The 19,669-nt window shown below is 45.7% G+C and overlaps 1 protein-coding gene across 15 annotated transcripts in view; it reads right to left on the bottom strand.

Annotated features, from left to right (window-relative positions):
• Positions 1–8,352: 8,352 nt before the first annotated feature.
• INF2 (inverted formin 2) overlaps positions 8,353–19,669 on the bottom strand; it is a 43,414-nt gene continuing 32,097 nt past the window's right edge. For 14 of the 15 annotated variants that reach the window (XM_075426712.1, XM_075426703.1, XM_075426709.1 and 11 more), the window contains 6 exons: positions 18,913–19,077; positions 18,125–18,227; positions 17,134–17,292; positions 15,354–16,118; positions 13,816–13,872; positions 8,353–10,585 (listed from right to left, as the gene is read on the bottom strand). In XM_075426712.1, the coding sequence (XP_075282827.1) occupies positions 13,817–13,872; positions 15,354–16,118; positions 17,134–17,292; positions 18,125–18,227; positions 18,913–19,077 (1,248 nt within the window). In that variant the 3' untranslated portion in view covers positions 8,353–10,585; position 13,816. The remainder of the gene's footprint in view (positions 10,586–13,815; positions 13,873–15,353; positions 16,119–17,133; positions 17,293–18,124; positions 18,228–18,912; positions 19,078–19,669) is intronic. The other variant, XM_075426715.1, reaches the window with a different exon arrangement.

Below are 19,669 nucleotides of genomic sequence, written 5' to 3'. Positions count from 1 at the left end.
TATCTCAGCAGCAATTTCTTACACCCTCACATCCCTCTTTCTTGGTGATAAGAACAATGGAGAACAACTAAGAGATCTGTGTTGTGTGAACTGAGTATTGAAAGCTGAAATATGAATGGAAACACATTCACAGTGTGCTTGCTGAAGGTTGAACAGGACTGGCAAACCCCTTTGGCAGACCACGTTAACCACAGACCTTAGTGTTATTTTGGGGGGGGGGGGGGGGTGTGTGCGAAACCCCATACAAACCACATGGCTGTGGTCAGTATGAAATGAAGTTGGAGGCTGCATCCTACCCTGAGGGTACATGTTCCCCAGCCCAGCTGAGGGAACATGTTCCCAGCTTCAGCTGAGAAGACACTCACCAGCAATGTGCCAGGAGCTCGTTGGGAAGAACCACAGAGCAGGACTGTTCAACAGATATTTCCACTCAGTACACTCAGAGCATTTTTCAAAGCTTAATTAGTACAGACTCACATCACTCTAACAGTGACAAATAGAGACTGAGAGGTTAAGAGAAGATACTTTTAACAGCTACAGAGCCTCAGTTTTCCCAGACTACTACTTCCTTCATTTATTGGTGAAGACCTAGCTTTCTGTATTTTTTTATGATTATGCATTTTTTTGTAGGGCTGAGAGCGAGCAATGGGATCCCCTGTGTGACCTGACTTACTGAGTCAAGGCCTAGCCCCCCAATATAGGCATTTTTGTTTGGATGCAGAATAAACAAACTGATCAGCATGGTGTTATAAACAAGCACGTACGTCTCACCACGTCAGAGGGGAGCTTCTGCCAGTGGAACATCTTCATCCTCAATGTTGGTGTCTTCTTAGGGTGGAACTGCCCCCCACATCCATACGTAAGATGACTGCACTTGGAATTACTGCACGGCTGGGGAGGTGGAAGCAATGGGGCATTTATGCCAGGCATGGGGAGGGGTGGAGGAGGCACCTTGCACCCAGGGGGTAGGGGTGGAGGGGCTGGCAGCAGCGGTAGCAGAGCCGGCACATCAGACTGTCCTTGGGCAGATGAGGAAACACGTTGCTGGGAAGGTGATGTGTTCCCTGGAGATTGCTGCAGCTTCCTGGAAAAGCCAGTTGTTGGAGAAAGGCTCAGGTCTGCACTCGGGTTCTCCTCTTCGAAGTCCATATCAACTTGAATGCATTTGTTCAGCTTTTGAACAGATCTTCTGGACACTGTTTTGTGGTGATTTGGGCACTGCATACTTGATGGCAGGTTCTCCATGGCTTGCCCTGGTCCTATTTTCCTGCTCTACAAAAACAATGAGGAAGTGCACAGGTTAGTAAAGTTCCCCACAACTGCTGGCCACTGCTAACTCCCACAGTGAAACAAGTAACAGTGTCCTTCCCATTGAGGCAAGCGGCAGAAACATTTGTACACGAAATTTCATGGTGGTTTCAGCTGTGTCAGTCAGGAGCAAAGCAGTACTGCTGGCCATAAGGCTCCTTTTGACTTCTCTTGATCCTTCTACCTTCTTGTTGCAACATACAAAAAAAAAAGGAAGAGCAAACACGATCATCATTGTAAATCTCTACCTAGCTGCTCTTTTCCTTTTGTTGCTCAGCCATTCTATGGGATTTTTCCTTTGAAGGGGTAAATGGATGCCTCCTATGGAAGTTGCCACAGGTGCTCTATGCAGGGGACTTCTTGGACAGCAGGGACCCAGTCACTTGTTCCTGAGGAACCATTACCACAACTTACCTTGAGTGCAGAAGGGTGGGGATTTTGAGAGAAGCTCTCAAATAGCCTAATGAATTCAACAAGCTACAGCTGAGGAGGGCTCAGGCTGAGCTGCTTAGGGACCTGTGACTACAGAGGGAAATGACTGGTAAGCATTAAAATGAAGAATATAGTCTTACTTTGCCCTTTAACCAAATTTTCACCTAGGACAAATCTTTACATTTCCCCTGAAACTGTACAGTTTCTCTTGGAGCCTCTTGCAAAAGATTATGCAGAAGTCCTCATCTTGTACCTATGCCTGATTTTATATATGGAAGCAGACTTACCAAAGTCATCAGAGGGCCTTACTGGCCCAGGATTTGGTATTTTTTGCTTGATGGAGCGAACCTTTCTTTTGCAAACACTTGCATCTCTTGTGGACGAACGGTGTCCTGGGACGCTTAATCTCAGCAGCTGTAGTTGCTTTGTGATTTCTCTCCTTAGCTAACTTCTGTAGCAATGGTCATCAACAATGGTAGAAACACCACTAAACGGGGAACGACGAAAAAAGTAGCAATGCTCCAGAAATAGCACAGTAGGTGCAGCCTTTTTAGGGACTGTATGTAGACAGCGACAAAGACCCCTGTCCTCCCAGCCCTCACACGCGCCTTTAACAAAACATCCGTCAGTAGAACCAGCGGCTTTAATGGAGTTAGATGGATGAATACTTTCATTTTTATGTTTAGTGCAGGATCAGAGACTTACTTGGTATACACACTGCGTTTACGTTCCCAAAGGACTAGAGTAATACTTATGAATGACCATTTGCCTCCTGACACAGCAATTTTAAGTAGTGAGTTACACAGACAAAACTCTTTAAGGGAGCTGCACCTCTAGTCCATAGTACACCTCTAAAGCGTCTCCCATAATGTGAAACAGTTTGTCTTTGCAACCTAGCAGTTCATACTGATGGTAGCGTCCAGCTTTTACAACAGCCTGAGCAGAACTGTGAACCAAGGGATCCGAAGCAAAAGAAAGCAATAAAACTTTTGATTTGTGTTTTTAATCTGAATTTAGTAAGAAATTATTTACTCTAAAGACATTAAGTGTTAAATCAACTAGAAAATAACACTCAATTTACATACAAAATAGAAACAGTTAAAATAGCTAAGCCAAAGGCCTGTAATAGAAAATGACTATTAACTGCATTTGCTGTTTACTTGAATTAATTTGTGGTTGGTTTCCAAAAATATTTTTTTGCACAAATAAGCACTAACACTTTCCCAAAGGTAAAGCAGGCTTACATTTAAGTTATGTAAATAACTTAATGTATCCCCTTTAGGACTTCACAATCTTTGTGCTAAACTTGTACAGATGTCTGTAATTACCCTAGGAGGACAAGTGAGGGATTCTGTGAAGGAACCTAATGAGAAATGAGCCACTTTCTGCTAGAAATATTAGGAGTAAAATGAGCTGATTAAAAAAAAAAATCTTATTAGAAATAATCATGTTAAAATTCTGCTGCTTGTTTATTTTAATTAAGCTATTGGAGGAATCAGTAACAGACTATTAATTGGGAAGCTTTTTTTTTTTTAAATCAGAGTGCTTGTTTAAATTGCTACAGGGTTTCTGTAAAGGAAAGTCTTGTTTTTAAAAATCCTAATAAACAAGGCATACTACACAAGAAACAGCTAATATGCTTTGAATAATAAATAGGCTTATAATAATGTACCTCCAGAGATTATACTTTTGAGATTGTGTAGAGAAATCCATGCTCTTAGGAAGATTAAATCTTTGGTACAACTTCAAGGCAGCTGTAACTTGCATTGCTGATACTGTTCAAATGAGCTAGTGTGTATATTAAAAAAAAAAAAAAATCTCTGTGTGAAATTTCTCCTTAGAAAGTGCAAAAATCTACCTCTGGTAAATATATACATACACATCTCAGTGAAACCAAATGAGGAAAAAAACACTTTACTATAGAAAGCTCCAAAAGCTCAGTATTTGGCTAGCACTATTTAGGCAGGGCAGGGAACAGAGATTGAGTCCACACAACAGACCGATTCTGATGAGCCAGTTGAAATCAATTAACTTGCAATTAACTGTGAAGCTGTTTTCAGTGCTCTGCTACTCTACCTTTTGCTTTATTGGAGAAGTTGCTCATGCTTGAGGACTGCCACAATACAGGCTTTTGTTTTCATCTGCTTACTGACATGCTAAAAATAGGCACACTTTTCATTAGCCTAGAAAGATAAGTTGTATTTTGATGGCATAGGGTCTAGATTTTAGAGTTAGATCCAAGAACCATCTTACCTCTGTGTCTTGGGCCATGTAAGCACCCTCATTTTTTCATTTCTAGTGTTGCCGATGAGCTGATATGGGGCTATGTTATTTTGTAAAACTTGATTTTTCTTGTAGATTGAAGTTCATTTATTGGTCCTTATTATGCTAGAAACAAAGATTTCAGTGAATGCCTCAGAAAACCTAATTATTTCCCCTTGTGTGATATTTCCAAAGGTTGGGGGTTTTGGGGATGGGGAGGGATGAGGGTTGGAGTTGATTAAAAACTATGTCCCTAGACACTTTTAAGGTAACCATCAAAAGCGTAGCACAAGAGTCAATATCTGCAATGTAAGATGTCTTTGAGGGTAAGATGTGCTGCTTACCAGATGGCTGGAAGTGAGCTCCAGGATGTATAACCTGACCGGGGAGAGGGTTAGTCGGTTGGTTATATAGATAGATGGTCCCTAAGGGATACGAAGCTGTTGTTCCTTGCCTCCTAATGGACTACACTTGCTGTGGTTTGGATTCAGGGACCTGCCTTGCTAAGAGGCTCCCAGTGTGATGTTTTTTGACACTGACTTTTCAACAGGTGTAATTTATTCTCAATGTTTATGATTCTTACAAGGATAAAAACAAGAAGTAGAAGAAATTAGAGATCTTAATCCTTTCTTGCACAAGCAATCTTTTGGTAGAAGGGTCACTCTCTTCCTTTCAGGTATGTTCCAAGCAGTTTCCAAGGGTTTTCCTCAATCTGGGTTCAGAGAGGTCTTAGGGGAAGAGTAGTTCTTTGAAAGTTACCCTCTTCCTTTTGTTGTGTCTCTAATATGGCCGCAAATGTGTGTTATGGTGTCAGAAAAGAGAAAAAGAGAAGAATGATTTTTTTTCATTGCTTATTACTAACAGTATTTCTTTTGTGGCATTTTTCATCAACAGTTGCCGAAGTGTTTCAAAGGATACCATTGCCCCCATTTTACAGATGTGGAAACTGAGGCACAGAGAAATAGCTTGCCCGCAGCCACTCGGAAAGTCAGCACAGAAAATGAGTGATCCCGGTGGCCTGAGTCCCTGGCATTTCATTTCAGTGCTCCGGCAGTCAAAAACCTGTTTAATCTTTGCAATCTAGCAAGGTACCCACCTCTCCTGTATTAAGATCCAGCTACTGCTGTGCCTCCATTTTCTCACATCAAAAAGCTGGAAGCAGTTGGAAACAAAGCAAGTGCTCACTTTTCACCCTGTTACTGCCTCTGCTGCTGGCTGGTCCGTGGCTGTGAAGTCTGTATGCTTAATGCCTGTGGGCTCAATCCTAGTGATGGGGTTAATGGAAAATTATTCTAAGAGAACTGGTTCCTCTTCTTGGCAGCTGGCGGGAAGGCAGGAGCCTTGGGATCTGCTGCAGACAGAGCCTGGATCAGCAGCACCAGCCGTGAGTGGCAGACATTGGGGGAGACTGCTGCTAAGGCTCCTTTGCTGGTCTCTGTGCCCTGCAGCAGAGCAGCAAGGCAGCTCTACCCAGGAACCACGCGAAGGGCTGTGTAAGAGTATGGGGATGGGCTGTGCAAGGCTGGGAGGAGGTGGGCTGTAGGACTAACTGAGGGCTTTGTAGGGAGTAGGGATGAACTCTTCAAAACGGAAAGGAATTTCAGCAGTTACTTTAATTGGGGCTTGTATAGCTGAAGGCATTAGTGACAGGATATAATAGCTTTAATCTTGGGATGTTTGCTAGGTTTGAGATCGGTCATGGTTTGGAAGAGATTACCGTGTTGGCTGTCATTTGATCTACATGCAGTTATGCTGTGGTCTGCACTGAGAGCTCTGCAGGAAGCTGTATGTGTCACACAACATGCCTTGTGGGGGTCAGGGTCACTCCTCTGTCCTCTAGACCTCTGCAAGTGAAGCAGAGCAACTGAAAGTACCTGGAGAGATAAAAACCCTTCTGTCTTCCTGTTCTGACTGGGGTCTTTCCAATTAAGCAGGTATTTTAGAAAAGCAAACCATTTCTGCCCATGCTGTCTGTGATTCAGGATGGGTTTGTGGACTGCTTGTATGGTGAAACAGTCACTGTTCCTAGGGCGTATTCTTCACAGTATGTTAAACTATAGACCTGAAAGGGTTTCTGACCTCCTGCTACTCATGTCTTTTCTGAACTATCCTGCTTCTCTTGTATCTGGTTCTTGCTGAACAGAGAATCATAGAAATGTTGGTTGGGAGGGACCCTGGAAGTGGTCTTGTCCAAGCTCCCATTCAGAAGACTATCACCACCTCCATGGGTTAGATCAGCTGTGGTTTTGTCTTAATTGAGCTGTGAAAACCTTGAAGCATGGAGATTACAAAACATGAACAAAAAACCACAGCAAAGTGTATAGAAAAAGTCTCTTGGCCTCAAAGGATCACCCCTGGAAGCTGTGTGCTGTTGGGGGTTTCATTTAGATTACAAAATCGAGCTGTGGGTTTTGAAGCATCACAGCAGCGGACAATACAGATCTGTTACCCTTTTTGCCTGTGCTGCCTCTTCTTCTTTGGGCAAACCTTATCTCTTTGCGGTAGCTCTTTCTCCATCTATTCTGACTGATGGATTTGGTCATTTATTGTCACCAGTTCATGACTAAACTCACTGCAGATTATGTTGTTTGAAGCTGCATAAGCACTAAACAAACACATCAGGTTCTGCATGCCCAGAGCAGGGCAAACCAACCGCAACCGTAATGTAGGTGTCATCAGCAAAGACTGCTCATCCTAGAAAAAACATTCTTTGACAGTCTGGGAGTGTATCTAAACTGATTTGATAGAAGCTGACTGTCACAGAGTGATTCTTGTCTTCTGACTTTGAGTAATGTGAGCTGAGTCTGCCCAAAGTCTCTGTTAGGGAAGAGCAGAGCGCCTGCTAATTCCTACCAACACCTGGCTCTGTATGAATTGTCACACACAGTTCTTGCAAGAGTTGTTCATGCCGCAGCAAAGAGAGTGTTAGAGAGTCCCTAATGTGAATTAAGTGCAAGCACAGTGCGGATGAAGGACTGAGTTACACTTACAGCGCTGAATATGCTGATTAACTCGCAGTGATCAAATTCTCTACTGGTATTTAAGGGCTGGTACCTGCTCTATGCTAAGGAGTAGGAAACCTTTTTCTTTACTATGGACCTGCATTGCCATTGAAAATCCTGCAAACAATGTGGTTATTCTGCAAGATTGTCACTGTGTAGTAATTGCAAACACCCAGCGAGGTCCCTTCACTATCACTGCCCCATTTTTAACCCTCTGTAGTCAAGCTTCTAGACCCAGCAAAGCTGTTTTTCATATGCTGCCTACACCTTGATTGTGAGGTGACCAAACAAAACATCGTTCGTGATGGAGTTAGTTAGTTTATGACTGTATTTGCTTTCAGATGCATTAGGTGAAAGTAATCCCATGACTAACACGTTCACCTGTATTTCACGGCTGTGACTGTTACCATGTATATAGATAGAGCAAGCTAGGATTGGTACAGTGATGACTTTTAGTACTTGTAAGCTTGTATGTTGTACTCAGTTGACCACCCTGTACAGCAAACCAGAAATATGAAGCTGTAGATCCAGGCTTTATGCTTAGACAGAATGAAAACTGGTTAATTTTGCTGAAATGTGCTCATGCATTTTTCTTTTATTTCAATTTATCCTCTCTCTTTCTAACCAGAACAGAAGGTATTTCTCAGCCCCCTCTGCTCTACTGAATGCAGGAGAGGACCAGATGGTACACTCAAACCAAAAGGTGTTGGCATTACTTTGGACACAGAGATTTCAGCCATGCTCTAAGTATAGTGCAATGCTGTGGTGGGGCTCATGTAGTAGATACAGCTTCATTTATACATCTCTGTTTCTTTGAGAGATAATTATTACTAAGCACATAGAGCAATGATATGCTTAGGTGCTTCATAAACTATGTGGAAAATATACGACTTTGATGGACAAATTCTCATGAATCTTAGGCCCTCCCCCATCCCCACAAGAGAAAGGAAACTTGTCAAGTATTTATTTTATTCTAAACTTTGAAATATTTTCAGTATTGAAATTAAAAACAAAAACAAAAAAACCCAAGACAAACCCTGAAAATCCATCCCATTAAACATATCTGAATTCTGATGTGAAATACTTGGAAAAGACTTCTGCTGATTTCTTCCATAGCTTCATTTTATCATATAGCCAATGCTTAACTAAGGAATATGGAGTTATTTGGCAGCTAGAAACTTCTGGTGTTCAGAGCCTGGTTTAGATACTGGATTCCATGTGCAGCTGCTGTAATAAACAACAAGAATTATTTTTTGAGGTCTAAAGTCACTGTTGGCTTAAATGACCACAGACCTGTTGAAGTAACATTTTTACCAGCAATTAATTTGGTCTTGCAACCACTGAAAAGTCTTCAGGATCATGAGCTTTATTTCAACGTCACAAATGGAGCAAAACCGCACATCCCAGTTGAAAATCTTTCTTTGCATGCTCTGATTCTGTCCCCCTGTTCTTGTTAAATAATCACTGTAATGGAAGCAGAGCTGCTCTGGAGTAATAAATTATAAATGCTGTGCTTCAGGCTGCTTATTGGGATGTGATTGTATAGATAATTTAATAGAGTTTTCACAGATGACTATGGAACAAAGAACAGGCAGTGGCTCAGAATAACCCATTTTCCCGTAAACTCTTGAGGGCAGTGGAAAGATAACGCCAAACACCCTCTCTTTGAAGGCCAGGGTAAGAATGCAGAGCAGTAAGAACTGTGGCTGTGTGAAAAGAGCTGCTGTCTCTAGGTGGAAATGGGGGTAGCTGACAGACCCAGACAGAGAAGTGGACACCTGCCGCAGCACCTGAAGAGAGCAGCCTGCGGGCCATCAGCAGGCACTGCTCCCTGGGGAACACCCAGAAAGCCTGGCTGTTCCAGGGAAAGTCCAGAATCTCAGAATGATGCTGCTCCTGCCGATAAAACAGCAGGCTGGGGAGAAGGAGGCTGGCTGCTCACTGCGAGCCTGGGCTGCAGGCTCTTGCTGGAGACAACGAGGTTGCAAGGCCACCGGGAAAACATGTTTGATACTCAAATTTTTGTAGTGTGGGCTCTCATCTGAGAGCAGAGAAGCTGAATTAAAAAGGACTGGTGCTTGGGTGATGTGCTCTGAGACTGGAAAAGAAGAAAGAAAAAAAGGGGAAACCTGTAAATGTGATAGAGACAGCCCTGCATGCGAAACCTGGGGCAGGTTACGTGGTTCTGCGGGGAGCGGTGGGGCTCTGCCTGCTTCTGCCAGCTGCGAATGGGATTTCAGCCGCAACGGGCTGTGCCGCTCTGTGGGGTCTCCCGAACTGAAGCTGCCCATGTGTCTGCTCTCAGCTGATCTTTGCTTTTGTTAATGGATTCTCAATATGCTCACAGCAATGCTTTGGTTGAAATAAACCAGTGATTTAATTCTCGGTTTAACTTCTAACTTAGTCCAGCAAAGTTTTCAGTGTTACAAGGACCTTACAAGTCCTATTAAGCAAAGCAAAATAAGCTTCAGCCTGCACGTTAGTCTAGCCGCAGTGAGTGACCATATAAAGGCATAGTTCTTAAATGTACTCAGGTCTTCTACTTGATTCATGTTTCAGCGCAGTACCACACCACAGATTCAACAAACATAGATCATTTTAAATGGACAGCTATGTACAAAACTATGATACAATGTTACTACAAAACTTGAGAAATAAAGATCTGAATTTTTAAAACACAATACTGCACATTCCCAGTTTTAAAGCAAAAGTAACACGAACCTACGCCTTCTGCACCTTGAACAGCAAGACTTTGGAGTGCAAGCAGCTGACTATGGCATCCAGACCCAGAGATTTAATAAAGGATGAGCTGAAAATGTGTCCAACAGAGCACACTGGAAAACCTCTTTCTGGCACTTTAATAACAGGAACTTGGGCCCTGACTCTCCAGAAGTTGATGGACACATCTGTGCATGTGAGAAGACTACCGCAAAACTACTGATGAGCTTCAAATTACTTGCACATAAGCGCCATGTAGGAACCAGACACTGTTTGTATGGCCATATGTTTACTAAGATACATACTTTTTGCTTTTTTTTTTCCTGTAACTGATTTCCTTTCCTTTAAATGATTGAGAGTAAAAATACATTTGTCTGATCTGGGTCTTGGACTTGGTCCGATAAAAATCATCAGCGGGCAATGAGAAGAGGGAGTAACATGCTTCCGCCTCTGATGGTACAGCCGCTGCTTAATTTATACCCTTAATTTAGTTGAGGCACTGCTATTTTTAAAATTTCTCTGAGGGCTAAATGGTGCAGTCCTTTCTTGGGCCACGCTTAGCTGTCGTTTCAAAAGGAGTTTGGCCTAAGAGCAGGTTAAAAGACCAGAACCGGCTCCGGTCCCCACGGGCCCCTGGCATAAGGCACAGGCCGAGGGTGCCAAAGTCTCCGGAGAGGCTCCTTGGGTCTTGGGGAAGGGAGCGAAAGGCTGCGCGAGCAGAAGCGATGTGTCCCGGCGGGGCTGAGGTGACCACGGCGGCGTTGCAGCGATGCAGAACCTGGCTTCCGAGGAGCTGGCAGCACTCCGGGGACGCGCGAGCAGCTCGCTGGGTCTCCATTATTTCTTCTGCCTTGCTGTGGCACCTGCAGGAGGAGGGGGAAATGCAAACTATTTGCAGCTACAAAACAAAAGCGGTGTGGTTTTGCACCTGTGTGTATCTAATGGTTGGGGTGCTACTAGGGAAAACAGTTTCAGATAACCTAAAAACAGATAGAGCTAAATCTTTATGTACTTCATAAAAAACTCATGTTGCCAGAACTGATCCTGATGTTCAAGAGTTTGGGCAGCTTTGCTTTTAAGCTGGATGTTAGTTCAGTCCAACAACGTGAGTCTTGTGTTTGCCAAGCAGAATACTGGAATATGCTTCTAGGTATTAAACTGCTGAACTTACTAAATCTACAGGATTTACCAGGACTCTCAGGGGTGGGGCAGCACGCTGTCATTTTTAAGAGTCTGTCCCACTCCATAACCAAAGCAAATACCATTTCTAATGACAGATATGAAGGCAAACACCATAGAGGAAGACAAGCGTTAGCTCGGTTACATTCTCATGGTCCATTAGAAAAGTGCCCACAGACAACACGGAGTCTGCAGAAGTGGAGGTGAAGCAACTGCTTCTCTAGAATTAAAGGAAAACAATTAAAAAAAAAAAAGGGAAACCTTGAGTGTCAAGCCCTGCTGCCAGGGGGAGGCTGATGACGTGCACCCCCCCTTCCCCTTCCTTCCCTCCTCTCCAGGCTGCAGTCTTCAAGCACTGACCTATGCTCCAGGTTTGGTTTGTTCTTTTATTTTCTAGGGAATAAATCAAGTAGATTTGTGAGCAGGGAAATTGCCAAAGCCTGCTTGCTTATGGACTTGTGCTTTCAAGGCTTTTGTTTCCCCTAACTTTTCCAAGTGGCGTAAAGATGGGAGGAGAGGAAAAAGAGAGAGGCAAACAGACGTGAACGTTTGTCTGCGGTGATTCTGTAGGGTCTAAGACAAGGGAACTCAGACAAGCACCTCCCCTGAGTCCAGGCGTTTGTACAGTCCCTCCGCTGTCTGACTGTCAGCTTTTGTTAAATGGTCCTTCTCCAAGCCCCTTTCAGATTGGGCTGGAAATGAGTTCAGACGTCACCAGGGCGCACACGAACACAGCGTGACCATCAGTGCCTCGATTCCACAGGAAAACCAGCTAAACCATTTCTGTGGGATACCAATCTTTGGGTGCAAAAGCTGACTTCTAAAGAATATTGACATGAATACAGAAACGGTTGCATAACAAGTTACCGTCAAGGTGAGGCAAGAGCTGAGCAGCTGATCACAGCAGCCCTTTTACTGCTCTGAAATATTATTTCAGAGTCACAGGCTGTTCCTGGAAGACCAGATCCTGCCCTCACTGTGCTGCTGTTACAGAAGCTCATGTGCACTTGGGCCAAAAAATAAAAGGTGATCTCTCTGAACAAAGAAAAGAATAATCAGGTGGAACATCCTGGGAAAAAATATTTAACTTCTTTCACGGGGCTCTCCCACCTGTTTGATGGGGAGCACTCGAGGCTTGCTGAGGCTGTCGCATCAAGAGGGACAGCCTTGAGCTGCCTTCAGGTGAGGAAGCATGGTGGCTGGAAACTAAGAGAAGCAAATGGGGTTTTGTTTCCGCTAACCTTGCCAAGTGACATAAAGATGGGAGCAGAGGAAAAAGAGAACGGTGGGTTTCAAGGTGCAGCTCATCTCTGCCCTCCCAGCACTGAAGCACAGCCGGGTGCTGCCGGGGCGATGCGGCTGTGCCAGGCACCGAGACTCCTGCCCGACTTCAGAAAGGTATCGTTCTTCCATGTGTTCCTCTGTGTTGCTTTCCTACATCTTCTAATAAGAATTCAAAGCAGTCTGTGTCTCTAATTTTTTCAAATACAACTTTTTTTTAAGCCTGCCTGCTGGAATACCTGTGCTTAAAACACACATAATCTGAGTTACACTTAACTCCTGGTTTCAGCTGCCTTCCCTCTGCAGCACGACCACTGGTCCTGTCATTCTTACCTGTGCCCTGCTGCTACTTTTTCTGCTCTTGCTGTAAATCTTCCTTATGATTTTTAAACCAACAGAGCTACTTCCCTTTTCCACTTGTAGTCCTGCGGTGCAGCATGGAAAGGGCCAAGAGGGGCACAGGAGCAGCCAGGACTGTAATTACCCAATTTATCTCTCACTCTCTCTTGCTAGCAGTGACACTTCAGGTGCTGGAACAAAAGCAACCTCACGGAGCAATCCCTCAGAGATTCCTCTGTTCCACCACGCCAGGGGCCTGGGCTGCCGGGCTGCACAGGAGCTGAGCTCCCAGCCGGGCTCCCAGCCCCAGGCAAGGGGGATGCTGGAGGATAAATACATTCCTTTCGGGAAACGAGACAGAGAGAGATTTGACATTATTGATTCAGTTCATGAGAGATGCTCATCAGCACGGAAAGGACAATGCGTAACTATGCAATTTCAGTACAGTGGGTGTTTTGGTTGGTTCTTTTTCATGCTTTTCTTTCCACTTGCTGTAAAAACAGGCAAAGTTTTGCAAATCAAAGTCTCATCCTGAAACTCCTTAAGCTTTCTTTTGAGGGCCAAATGTACATTGCCAGCATCAGTGAAAGATGCAGGGAACCTGGTACACAATTTCACCAGAAACTGGGTTTACCTGCATTATGTTTTGGGAGGACAAAAGCCAAATTATATCCCCCCGCCCCCATCCCAGAAAGCTGCATGAATGCGCAGAAGATGTACACACGGTCTGTCTGCTCCAACAGACTACGCTGTGTCAGCTCTGGGATTGAATTTGGCTTTGACTTGGAGCTGGTATTTTGCTCCAACTAGTACTTCTCCCCGGGTGCAATGTTTTATTCCCTTGTCCAGACATCTAACGGTGCTATAAGAAGTGGCTACCCACCAGTAAACCAAATATTGTTCTTTGCAGGAGGTAGGTACTGAAATTGCATTTTTACAGTTTTTGAGAAAATAATGGGATCAAAGCAAAGACTCTGTTTATCAGATGAAGCTGGATTCACTTGGTTAGAACAGTGACTTTTAATTATCCGCAGGGAAAGGCAGTTTGGCTGCTGACACAAATGACAGACATGTGGGTTGTGATCCTGCGTCGAGGGGAGATCAGCACTGACTCCACTCAATGCAAGATCAACGCCCTGGAGAGTAAAAATCAGAGTAACAAATTTATTTTACATGTATTTGTGATTAGACACAAAGACGAAAAGCTTAGCTGATATGCTGAATACTGATTAGGTCTGTAAAGTCCCAGTGCTGTGGTTAGTTCACATAAAAACACCTTTGCGAGTTTACATACCTCATTGTACCACACAACCTTTTTTTGTTTTATTATCTCCAGTATCAGCCTCAACCTCTGCTTTTAAACAAAAGAGAGACACTAAATATATCGGATCATGGCAAGGCAAATGTAACAACAGGGAACTTTTTACGATGTAAACATTGTGTAGGAGGAGAGAGGTTCCTAAGATGCCACCCCTGGATGCCCAGGGGGGATCATTTGGGGGGGTGGTGGTGTGGTGTAAATTCCTTAAGCCAGAAATACTAATTTCAGATGTTGGGAAAGCATCGCCACGGCTGGGAGAGTGGGGTGCTCCCGTTGCTGCAGCTCCTCCTGCGGCTTCCCAGGAAGCAAGTTTGGGAACCTCTGCTCTGGGAAACCACTTCTGGTTTGCAGCTTGCTTTTTCCCTAGGGGAAGGTGGCATGTTTAAAAACATAAATAACTGTGGCCCCAGGGCATGCCAGTATCATAAGGGTAAGGGCCTCTGTGGCAGATGCTCACCCTGTGCCGTCTTTCTCAGCAGTGGGTATTCAAACCCTCCTTTCCTTTCTCCTCCACCTTCCTTGGAGGGGAAAACATTAAACATTTATAAAAAGAGACTTCCACCACTTTCCTGTCATTTCATTTCATTTGCTTGACCCCAGAATCTTGCAGGGAACAGGCTTTGGACAGTATATTGCACCTTTCCAAAGGCTGACAGACCTATGTGTCTTCCCTGTGAGTCACCTCTAATTTGGGATTTAAGTATCCACCCAAGGGTGGCTTCAGCTCGGTAGATCCTGAGGGACTTGCACACACTTCTCAGGTCTGGCACCAGCTGTGGATGCTCACCATGAGGCGGAGACCTGGGTGGCTCCCTGCCTCCGGCCGCTGAGCTCTCTCCTGGCACACCCCAGTGCGAGGGACCGATTTGGCCGGACAAATACGACCCTTCGCAGAAGCATCAGCAAGATGCTCTTTTTTATTTGCTGACTTTCTTCCCTCACTCTGCAGGGACGGCTGGAGGGCCTGATGTTCGGGAGCCCCCGAAGTACCCCTGGGGCAGGCTGTCAAGTCACTGCAGGCAAAGTGCTCTTGCAGCTCGGCTTAGGAGAGGAGAAACCAAACAACCCTACGGCAGCACTATTGTTGCTGGTTTTATGTGTTTATAAGCAGTGGAGAGGGGGTGATTGCTGATTAAGTACCCAGTATTAACTGCTCTTAATCACTGCTCTGGAGCGTAATGGAGCTCTTGTTTGCACATAACCGTGCCTTGTAGCTGTCTTTAGCACACTTGACAGATGTGCTTATTGCCATCTTTACTGCCTAAGTGTAATGGGCTTTTTAATTATTGATTCATCATTACCCCTTTATAAACTACTTAAAAATGTCAAGACAATGAACAATGCTTGTTGTTTTTTTTTTCAGCCTCCTTCAGGTTTAAAAAAATAACAGCGTGGCTCTAGGGGCAGGGGGCATCGGACCTCAAAGTGGAGGGCAACAGACATATACAAACATATAAGGAAGCCTCCCCAGTTTAACTCAGTTCCCGAGGGCTACATATGAAATAGGCTACCTGAGTAGCTTTTGCTGTGCCTCTTCTTCTTCCTCCGTTTCCCAGATGGTCTCTGCTTTTCCCTGTCCATGTGGGCTTGCCCCGGCGGGAGCGCTGCCGAACAAGAGGAGTCGGTGGCTGGCTCCTCAGAGAACGACTTCTCTTGAGAGGTGTCCAACAGCGAGTCTGTACCAGGGTCTTCATTTTCCTTTGCCATCTCTTTTGACTCCGCCCGATGAGCCTCATCACAGGGAGCGGCCTGAGCACTGCTGGGGTCGACTCTGGTCTCGCTCGGCCGGGTTTCTGGTTCCTGTGCCAGGCTGTAGCTCTCCGAGCCATCAGCTGGGCATTCCTTGTCCTGGCCTTCTGAGATGGATCCATTGAGTTGGTCTCTCAGAGCAGTGCCCGAACTGAGGCTTGCAAATCTTATCCCTGTGCCTATGTTAGCAGCAGAGAAAGCAATGGAGCCGCTTGTTGTGCTCGGCTGGAGGCTTGTCCAGATATCTGCCTGCTCCACCCCGGCGCCCAGCATGGGGTCACTGGCCCCATCAGCTTCCACCAAGCTTACCAAGGGGCTTTCCGTCTGGGACTCTGGTGGCAAATTTCCTCCAGCATTGGTTTTAAATAACACCTGGTTTGAAGCTGGGGCATTTGTAACATCTCCACCCATCTCCATCAGGGCAGTGGTTGAAGAAGAGGTGCTTTCTGAGGGATGACCATTGTTGTTTTGCTTGGTCTTATCATCAATCTGCTTTCCTGCTGCTTGTGGATCCTTCATGCTCTTTCCTTTAAACAAAAAACATGAAATCAGCAACAGCTGCAGAGTTGCACCTGTCATCAACCAAGGTGTTTCTGACACTGGGAGATGTTACAGGCCAGCAGTTGCCTGTGGAAGGTGCACAGACCCTCAAGCAGCTATGCAGGCAGCACCATCTCACCCTCCCTATACCTCCCCTCCTTACACCCCATGTGGTCACTCCAGCTGGACTCCCAAGGCTCCAGCTCCACAAAGCCCCTGCTCTGTTTTCAGCAGTTGTTTCTGTGTCTTTGATGCCAACTGCCTGATTTCCATGGAAGCCCCTGGACTCACAGGGGTGCCTGGAAGCCGACCGCAGGAAGAGGGAACCACCCTGTGAGGTTCTGAACCAGCTGGGACTGCTGGCTTGGCTGCACGAGGACTTCAGAACTGCTCCTCAGCCAGCCTAATCCTGCCTTTGCAACACAGGTTTAGGAGAGCCACAGTGCACAAGCCAGGCTCTATGGTAGGCCAATGTCCTTGGACTTATCTAACGTGCGCTGACACCAAGGTCAACAGACCAAAGAAAAGCTAAACCCATGAGCACCTCCTAAAAAGCACCTAAAGGACTTGGGTCCTTCTGCAAATAGGGTTTTCTAATCATTTTTAAGGGCTTCTTTAGAGTTCCAAATGTAGACTAAGACAGGGCACAGCAGTCTCCAAGGCAGTGACAAGCTGTGCTACTGAGACTTGATAGCACAGAGAGGGGAGGACACCAGTGCTCCATCAGCACGGTACGATGGCTGACCCACGGGCTGTGCCTCTCAGGGGCTTTATCAGCATGGGTGCAAGGCCATGCTGCTCCAAACTGCTCCTAATTTTGGGGCAGATCTGGATGGCAAAAGCTCAGGCTTTTCTGTTCCTCTTCACGCTACTGGCTGCAAAGGCTCCTGAAATAAAATGCCCCAAATGCAAACACGAAGGCTTCTTGCTTCTGTGCTTGGCTCAGGCTCAGAGGCAGATGGGCATGAATAGCTGCAGTTACAGCTGGGTCTGTGTCCTTACCAGACTGGGTCTCCTCCGGGCTCTCTGCAGGCAAGGTTTTAGGAATTGCATCCAACTCATGTCTGTTCTTTGTCTTTCTCAGCGTGAACCCTTTCCTTATGTCAGCCAGCAGTGCATCGATGACGCACACCTCCTCCTGCTTCACCACCCCCTTCTTAACTGGGATAGAGAGAGAGACGGGTGTTAAATCTGCCCACGAGGTGGGGCAGAAGGACACTTTGCAGTGATGCTGTTGCTTGGGGCTCGTACCTCTGCCCTGGTACAAGCAACCACCGGGCAAAAGCAAGGCACCGATGTCAGGGCTGGGAGCAGCCCGTGCTCTGTGGCCCCACAGCAGGATGTCCTGCATGAAGTCAAAGGGTTTACCTCAACGTCTGGGCTCTACAGGCTGGCACCATTGGCACCAGCTCTGCCTGGACTTGTGCCTGGTTGTACCATGACCTTGAAACACCTCCTGCTTGCTATCCGTGTAGGTGGGGGCCGTTTTGGGGGGAGGGGGCAGGGATGGAGGGAAAATAATCTTGATTCTTCTTTTCTCTCAGCTTCTTCCAATTGTACTTTTCAGTTGTGCCTTTCGTTTTCATCCCGAGAAAGGCAGATTTAAATTATCTGCAAGATTTTTGGGATGTCAGACAAAAGACAAACTATTCAAGTGTAGATGGGGATTTTGTGGGGAGGGAGAAGTCAAACGTTTCTTGTTAGATTTGGGATTCAAAAGTTATGTTTAGAAACTGAAAAAGTTAACTGGAATGTTTCAATTTGATTTTTTTTTTCTCTGCTGTTCAGTCAGCAAACCTAAAATTAACTTCTCTGCCCAGAGTCAAATGTGAAAAGTCAATTCATAGCTATGGCTATAAGACACCTAACAGCCTTTAGTCAGCCGGCACCTGGAAACCCACAGAATAAATTACCGTCACTGGTCCATTAAAGGACCAGCAAAGAGCTCCTGTCAGCTCCATCTCTCTTTTTTGAAGCCCTTTCAGATACTCACTGACTTTTCCATTTTCGCCCTTCTGCCTCTTCGCCTCTTCCTCTTCCAGCTGTTTCCTCCTCTTCTCTGCTTTGGCAGCTTGCTCCTTTCTGTCCTTGTTTTCCTGTGGTGAGGTAACAGGGGCATGAGAAGGTTGGCTAAATGTCTGCTAGAAAAGCCGATGAAGATGATCTGCAGATGGTTGCGAAGCAGGAAGATCAATTCTGGCCTTATCCTGTGCAAGAACTAAAACGGGCATGGGGAGTCAGGTCTGTCATGCCAAGAGGGTGACAGGGAGACCACTGGCTTAGCCAGAACTCTGCCAATCCCAGCAGGAGGTGGCCGTGGTGATCTGCCCAACACAGCCACCTACCAGCGTGCAGACCTGCCTGCTCTCTAGCTGAGGCAAAAGTGGAAGGCAGTGAAGCCACAATTTCCTCCAAACTGGTGGCTTTTTCACTGTACATCCCCGTCCTGAGCCTGTCGGAGCAAAGCGTTAAGTTTTATACGCCCCTTCCTCTAAAACTTACACAATTCATTCCAAAGCATCTTTGTGACCCAGCAGCTAAAGCTGCACGAAAATCATAAATCACCAGGGTGTGGGCCAGGCCAGGAGCACCACTACTGCATGAGTGGAACAGGGATCAGCCATCGCTTCCCAGTTGACCTCATGCCATGTGCTGAAAGGAGGAGGCCATAACCAGCACCTTCCCCCACCAGATTTGGGTGCCCATCCCACCCCTCTCTGTCAGAGCAGGGGCATACACCAGTGCTAGGGATGCTCAGCATCATGTAATGCAGACACCAACCTTCAGGGCCCGGATGAAGAGATCTCTGAAGGTCTTCATGGTGCTAAATATGTCCTCTAAGGACAACTTGCTTGGATCTTCACAGAGATAATTTGCAAGCTCTTCTCTCTTCCTTTCAATGGTTTCAAATTCTTCTTCCAGCTTTCTGGAGGCATCAATGCTATCCTGAAACGCATTTGATATACACAATAAAACACCATCCAGACGACGATGAGTGAAGTGCACTTAAATAAAAAAGGATATCAACATAAGAGCTTGGAGCAGGACCCTGGGCCCTGACTTTTAACTGCAGCAGAGCTTATAAGGTGGGAAGAAACTAAGATTTGCAGATGATCTTTGCTCCTGGTGACTCTGCTGTGCCAGTTTACAGGGGTGGCTTGAGCAAGACATGGAAAGCTCAGTGCAAAGCTTAATCCCAAGAGAAAGGCTTTACTCTGGTGATCCACACAGAGGGTGAACATCTACATCTCACAAGTGAGTAGTCACACAACAGAGTGGAGAGAGCAGTTGGGGCAGGGGCCTCAAGAAAAGGCCTCACCAAGATATCTAGGTTTGGGATGGAAGTGGCAATTAATCACTCATGGGTTGTGTGGCATCACAGCCTATTTCCAGATCTGAGAGCGTGTCTTGTGGCAATATTTTTCATGGGCAGTGTCCCTGACCATGGCAGGGGGTTGGAACTAGATGATATTTAAGGTCCTTTCCAACCCAAACCATTCTATGATTCTATGATTTTACACCCTCTCATGAGCCTCCT

The sequence above is a fragment of the Opisthocomus hoazin genome, chromosome 7, assembly GCF_030867145.1.
Source record: "Opisthocomus hoazin isolate bOpiHoa1 chromosome 7, bOpiHoa1.hap1, whole genome shotgun sequence".
Classification (NCBI taxonomy): domain Eukaryota; kingdom Metazoa; phylum Chordata; class Aves; order Opisthocomiformes; family Opisthocomidae; genus Opisthocomus; species Opisthocomus hoazin.
The sequence above is the reverse complement of the archived record's forward strand: the minus strand, read 5'-3'. Positions and strand labels throughout refer to the sequence as shown.